Source organism: Halyomorpha halys, unplaced genomic scaffold, assembly GCF_000696795.3.
Source record: "Halyomorpha halys isolate HHAL.00 unplaced genomic scaffold, Hhal_1.1 Scaffold983.1, whole genome shotgun sequence".
NCBI classification, from domain to species: domain Eukaryota; kingdom Metazoa; phylum Arthropoda; class Insecta; order Hemiptera; family Pentatomidae; genus Halyomorpha; species Halyomorpha halys.
This window is the reverse complement of record NW_027115573.1, coordinates 218230-225963: the sequence shown is the minus strand read 5'-3', so window position 1 is coordinate 225963 and position 7734 is coordinate 218230. Positions and strand designations below refer to the sequence as shown.

The 7734-nt window shown below is 33.9% G+C and overlaps 1 protein-coding gene across 1 annotated transcript in view; it reads left to right on the top strand.

The window, feature by feature from the left end:
• The window catches only part of LOC136797082 (E3 ubiquitin-protein ligase RNF19A-like), a gene marked incomplete at its 5' end in the record, with an annotated part of 14550 nt that extends 7576 nt beyond the window's left edge, over positions 1-6974 (top strand). The window contains 3 exon segments of the mRNA XM_067052601.1: positions 131-281; positions 4282-4430; positions 6332-6974. Coding sequence (XP_066908702.1) covers positions 131-281; positions 4282-4430; positions 6332-6458 — 427 coding nt within the window.
• Between the last annotated feature and the right edge of the window lie 760 nt (positions 6975-7734).

The window sequence follows — 7734 nt, the reverse complement described above, 5'->3', positions numbered from 1 at the left end:
TTTTTAAATTATTACTATATATATAATAAATTTTAGGATTTTCTTATTTACATTAAGCTATTGTAAGGAATATACTGATTAGTTAAATTCACTGTGTAGACTGTCTCCAAAATATATTTTTCTGTTTCAGATTGGAAGTACAGGCTGATGTAGTGTCATCACAGCGATTTAGTATGAGCAGTGAAACTGCCTCTGCAACAACTAGTCTTTCTGACAAGTCCGTTGGCGATGATGGTGGGGCTTCAACTCGTGGTCTGGCTGGATCAGTTCTTAATTATAAGGTAATATTTATAAATGTGTACCTGTATGGTAATCTATTATTGAGGAATAACAAGACAATATTTATAAATATATTTGATTTGTATAGTAACTCGTTTCAATTTAATGAACTTTCATTAGCCTAAACAAACATTGATTAATATCAACAAATGGTTTAAATTATTTCAAAAATCATGCAAATATATTTTTCTATAATGCATGCCACAACCAAGAGTTTTAACCACCACCGAACCAAATTAAGGCATGCCACAACTGTACTTCCATCAGTCCCTTATATTTATACAATTATTTCATATTAGTAGTATAGACACTTCTTTTAAAGCATTTATTCTCCTTATGTAGATTTTGACTAAGGGATAAACAGCGTCTTAGGGTTTTCGAAAATAAAGTATTACGCAAAATATTCGGACCGAAAAAGGATGAATTGACGGGAGAATTTATAAGATTACATAACGCTGAATTAAGGGACCTACACCCGGTAAATATAATTCAAGTTATAGCATTGCAGCGTATAAGATGGGCATGTAAGGTTGTAGGGCTTAGTAATGAGCGGATCCCTAAAATGGTAATAAACGCTGAACCAACGGGTAAATGTCCGAGGGGTAGACTGAAACATAGATGGGAGGATTGTGTTAAAACAGATTTAGTGGAATTGGGTTTGGAGGGGCATCACTGGAAGGATGTATGCAGAGAGCGTTTGGTGGTATCGGCATCGAACCTTCGAGTTCATTAAGCCTTTATTATTATTATTATTATTATGTAGATTTTGAGGAACATACCCATATAATGAAAACATTTAATAACAATTATTTCTACTGTATAAATTTATATTAGAAGTAACCTCATAGGTACAGCCTACTTGTTAATCATCCTTTTCTATTCATTTATAGTTATTCTAGCTTTTCAGAAATACTATTTCTTTTTGTTAAAGGAAATCATGGTAGAAAAAGTATTGAGCAAATATGTTGCATTAAATTAATTAAAAGATGTAAATATAAAATGACATTATAAAAAAAAAAAATCATTTTCATAATGCACATTCCTTCAAGAGGCATCTTAATTTCATTTCATTTGGTAAGATTCTAAAAGTACAGTTCAACTCTGGTTTATGAAGACATGATTAATAACTTCTTAGACTCCTGGTGGGAATCAATAATAATCCCAATTTTAAAAAATGGAAAGGACAAGCAGATGGCAACCAGCTACCGACCCATTTCCTCACAAGCTGTGTCAGTAAAATAATGGAACGTATGGTCAATAAAAGATTAATGTGGATAATAGAGAACAATAATTTTTTCCAATCTGGATTCCGTAAAGATCGATCCACACTGGACCATCTGGTTACATTGGAGGCTGAAACCCAATATTCATTTATTAATTCTCAACACTGAATCGTGATATTTTTCGATCTTAAAAAAAGCATTTGATAATATAAAACATGTTATAATCCTTAGAAAATTATCAGCTGTCGGAATCAAAGGGAAAATGTACCAATACATAAACAATTTCTTTCACATCACTATTTCAGAGTACAAATATGATGCGAATCTTCTGTTGACCGTGAACAGAGTAGCGGAGTCCTACAGAGTTGTGTTCTCACCCCAACACTATTCTGCTTAGCAATTAACGATTTGGGACTCAACTTGCCAAGGGGAGTTAAACCGCTACTATTCTCGGATGATCTAGCCATTATTTGTTGATCGGCGAATACAGTTACCATAAAACATAAATTACAGGAAGCAATCAATAGAATTAATAACTGGTCACTCTCAATCGGTCTCAAGTTCTCACCTGAGAAAACTAAATGCATACATTTCACCCGAAAAAGAATAACCCTACCATCTCCTGAACTATATTTAGGCGGTTCTTTGATACTCTACACAAATAACCACAGATTCCTGGGGATGATATTTGATCGGAAACTAAATTGGGAAACGTCCATCTCAACATTAAAATCCAATATAATAAAAAAATTAAATATATTACGCTTTCTTAGCGGCATCTCTTGGGGCTCAGACAGACACACACTTATCAAACTACATCAGACACTGGTATGCTTAAAGATGGACTATGGATGTTTCATTTATGGCTCTGCCAGACACCGGATTCTTGCCAGACTAGATGCAGTTCATCATACTGGGATATGTATTGCAACCAGCGCTTTTCAAACTAGCCCCATTCTTAGTCTGTGTTCTGAAGCTGGACTACCTCCTCTTTTATTCAGAAGGAAAAACTGGTAATAAACTATATTTCAAAATTATAGCCTCAAAACGGTCACCCTACACATAAATACATCTTCAAACCTAAATATTCAAATCTGGATTTTCTCTTTAATGAGAAAAGTGTAAAGTGTGACATGATTTCCTATATGAAATTATGAGGTTTATAGTACATGAATATGGGACAGTGGTCCTGAAACATTGTACCATATTATGATAATTTAATACAAATTTCATTCAATTGGAAGTTATTAACCTCAAAAAAATTTTTAGAAATAATATAAATTCAACACTCCCATTGGCAGAAAGAACACATAATGCTATTGAGTTCTGTAAAGAAATACCTCTGTACATCCCGGGAGTCATCAATCCTCCATGGTTACACAGGTTACCAAATACAATGCTCCAATTATCCCGATTTCCCAAAGGTAGCACATCACCTACTGAATATAGAACTAGGTTCTCACGTCTTTGTCAAAATATTCCTGATCCTTTTTTGATATATACTGATGGATCAAAATCTGACAAATCTACAGTGTCCTCTTTCATCACAAATAACTCAACCCATAAAGTAAAACTGCATAAATTATGCAGTGTATATATAGCTGAATTACATGCAATAGCCTCAGCACTCCACTTCTCCATGACAGTGACACATACTAACATAGTTATCATTACCGACTCTTTAAGTTCACTAAAAGCCATGAAGATCATTTACCTGAAACACCCGGCAATCATAAAAAATCACAATTATACCAACATACTCGATAACTTGGGAAAAACTCTTTTCTTTATATGGGTGCCAGGTCACGTGGGGATCGCTGAAAATGAACTGGCGGACATTGCAGCTAAACAAGCACTTGCTCTTCCAGGTTAGGATGCGGCCATTCTGACACCCCAAGAAATAAGTCTTCCGATGAAAAATGAAATATCATCTAGTTGGCAAGCCATGTGGAATGTAAGCCCGCCAAGTTAAAAACTATTAAAAAATAATCATTAAACCATGGACCATATCAAACTGTTCCAATCACAGGGAGGAGGTTGCTATTGCCAGATTGAGAATAGGTCATACAAGTTTAACTCATACATATCTGATCATTAAGCAGCCACTGCCAAAATGTCAATACTGCAACAGTGTACTTACGATCAGTCACATATTGGAGGAATGTCATTTCTATTCCGCAAACTTGAGTAGGTTGGGAGTAGGACCGAGTTTATCGGATGCTCTGAATGATGACTAGAAGAATGTGGAAATGGTTTTGGTTTTCTTAAAAAGGAATGGCCTTTTGAATAAGGTTTAAACCTGAAAATTTGTTATACATACTAAAAAATTCCAAAAGAAGTAATTATTTAAATTTTTTTGTAATTATTTAAAGAGTAAAATAAAGTGAAATAGAATTATAAAGCGTTAATGACGTTATGGGCATTGATGACCTCAGGGTTTTACGCCCTAAAGTCCCAGACAACAACAACTTCTTAGACTCATGCTAGAGGAAGAATTCTCACACATTACCAAACCTACATAAATATCCAAGTTCCAAAATATTATTCAAATAGTAAACATATTTAATCATAATTATTAGCATAAGATCATGAATAAGGAAGATAAAAGGGAGGGTTGCACAGGGATGCCAGTAGATGGTAAGAAAGTATTAAGTCATACATGGCAAATGCTGGGTTAATAGTTTGTATATTGTTCTATGGTACCTCACATCTGAATATTAACTCTTAATCTATTTGCTTGTTTTTATGTTATATTAAAACTGTATATTTTTTTTTATAGTTACAAAGTCACGAACCATCTGAAGATGGAGGATCAGAGCGTGTGAGGTTTGACAGCCATGTCAGTTTCATTGATCCAGATTCATCAGTTCATAAGGCACAGAGAAAACAGCCACCGCCAGAAGAAATGCCTTCAACATCAACATCAAGGTAAATTTATGGTAGTAGTTTGAAGTAACTTTAATTATTTTAAAAAGTCTTTGTCATCTGTAGTTAATAGTTTTATTGTTATACAATTTAGCATTATATAGTTTTTTCTTAGGGAAATTTTAATGAGTAATAAAATTTAGGCAAAGATTAATGAATTTTCTTTTCTTTTGGACTTTTATTTGTTGTAAGGATAACTTGCTACTTCACACTATCCTTGACAGTAGTGCTCCTCTTGTAACAAAGATCACCCAACATCCCCTAGCCCTGTGATATACCCCTCAATAAGAGAGTGTATGAGACAAAGATGCAAGACAAAGATGCAAGACAAAGGTTTAAATGCATTTATCTCACTGAAGATTAAGTCACCTTCAAATTTCTCCAAAATAGAATTCAATGCTCAGTATGGCATGTCAAATGTCTTCATTTAGAGCAATCCCTTTAGAGTACTCCTAACTTAAAAGCAAAATGGACAATACTTTGCAAACTGTTCTTAGGTAAACTTACTCAAACTCAGACTATCCCCATTTCCACTGATTACCTTAACATTTACTTAGTCTCCTGCCCTTCCCATTCCGTATCCCTAACGCCTTTGCCGGTCACTGGTCATTCCTTCTTTAATCTCAATTGCTTTTTCTTTTCCCATATTGCTCCCGATAACATCCTTAATTCTGTTTGAAAAATCTCTACCAATAAATACAGATCTGATAATATCCCAATTAAATTTAGTAAAGCCTACCTTCTATTGTTCCTATCCTCTATTACTCCTATAACTTCTCCCTACAAAGTGCCATCTACCTCTCTTCCTGGAAAACCGCCCTAGTTCATCTATTGGAGAAACCTTAAAATGTATAGTAGAGCAGAATAACCTTTTGATCCCTCTCCAGTCAGGCTTCTCTATTGAGTCAACATTTTTCAAAATCTCCCTAGACATCTACAAAACCATAGACCTGCAGAAATTCACTGTTCTTATTCTTCTTGTTTTTTTCAGTCTTCTTGTTTTTGATTCCACCCTCCATTATTTCCTCCTTTCTGAATTTCACCATCTCTATCGTCTAGCCAGTGATTCTAATCCTTCCTTATTAGTCATTCCCAGTATGTCATCTCTGTTAATTCCCTCTCTATTTCTCCACCTCAAGGTTCCTCTTTATTCCCTACCCCTTTTTCCCTTCATTATCAACAACCTTCTGCTGTCTATCCAACATTCTCAGTAATATCTATACACAATCAACTTCCAAATTCACCTCTCCTTCAAACATGTTGACTCCTCTTGCCAATTCTAAGACTATAAGAAGACATTGATAGAAAAGGTTCTATAAGGCAACCCACAATAAACTTGTACCCAACACCAAGAAGACTAAAGCCATCATAATTGGATCCCCCTCTCTCCTTAAATCTATCTCATGGCCTCCCAACTTTATCCTGAACAATAACTCAGACCATCAGTTAAAAACCTTGAAGATTGATCAAACTCTTTCTTGGAAACTATACATTTCTAAAATTTCCCATTGAACCATAGCTATCTACAAGGAATTTTATCTAACAAATCGATTTTAATATTATTTTATATTTTATGTGTGCTAGTGTTTGGGATTTGAGAACTTTGGTAACATATCAATTGATTTGGGCTCAGTCCAAAATAGGAAGAAAGACATACATGTGAGATGATGCTGATACAGTTTCAATGACCTCCCGATCTGATTAAAGATAGCCTCCTCATTTGAATTGGAAAACCATGGGCACTCTAGGCATGTGTAAGATCTCATGTTTATGTTTTTCTTCTAATTTCAGATACTGATCTGATACATTGGATCCATCCAGTTTTTATATTATGTAGAAGTTATAATATTTAAAGTGAAAGCTAATGGTATCAATACTGTTTATGTATTAATTTCTGTTGTTAGGACGGTGTCCACGTTGCGGAACCTGTTTTTCCAGTCACCTGATACCCCTGGTCGCCCGATGGAAAGTCTGCCCCCGATCCCAGAACCACTTTCTATAGACTCTGTTTCAATTACTATTAATCAGTAACCTCCAACTCAAATATACTTGAACTTGATCGATAAATAGATTTGTTATTATAATATATTATTGAATTCATATATATATATATATATATATATATATACATACAAGGCGTATTCTTCAGCCATTTAAACTATACTTATAAGACTTATATCGATGTTTGGGAAATGAATGTTATGTGTTTACTATGTGTATATTTACTTTTTGGCCGAGCTTGCACAATATCGTAATGTTAACTGTCAAGTTACAACTGATGAAATGGCTTATTATTGATTTCATTTTGAAAATATTTTTTATACAAAATGGAGCTTATCAATATAGCTATATGTGTATGAATTTTTATAACTATGCGTGCTTTCAGTTTGAAATTATTGACATATGTAATATTAATGTGTCTATAATATTAATTTGGTCGTACCTAGTACATAAGTGATTTTTGTACAGTATTATCTTAATTGTTTATACCTTTCATCCAAATAAATGCATTTAATTATGTATATTAATAAATAATTTGATTTACCATTTGTTGTGTGTTATTTATTAACAAAGCCTTTATAATCGAGTAATTTTAGGTTAATATGGTTGTAGATTTTTTTTTTCAATGTTTTGCAAATCTTCCAAATTTACCAATTTTTATTTTTTCCCAACTTTAATTATCCCAACTTTAATAATCTTCCTCAAACAGTTCAGTGAAGTTAACAATTTTGAGTTTAAAAAATAATAAATAATTTTAAACTCTTGATTCACTTACTGTGTTTTCAGTGCACAGGCCTGAGGTTTTAGGTTCTCAGGAGACACTTGAACTATGCTAAAGTGACAAACATCAGCACCATCTATTAGCAGTAGTAAAGAAATACCACCTATAACCCGCACCACCTATAGAGAAAAGTGCCAACCAGAGCTGATTAGTAGGGCTAATCCCTCATTGTCTAAACCTGAGGACTCTGCAGAAACCTGAATCCTCACTCAGTTACCAGCCTTCGAACACTAGAGCTGTCAGGCTAGAAGAAGGGAAACTTTTGGCTTACCCATCCTCTGTACTAATCATTTCAATTTATTGGAAGATTATTGATTGACCGTGTGTATAGATGAATGGAATATGGTCCAGGTGCGGTAAAAAAAACTCAAATAGTAGATAATTATACTATTTTATTGACCCAACGTTTCGCCCCACGTTGCAGGGCTTCGTCAGAGCTAAAAAAGATACAAACACTATAGTTACAAAAAGGAAAAAAAAGAAAAAACATAAGTGTAAAATAACAGGGGTATAAAATGTAAAAAC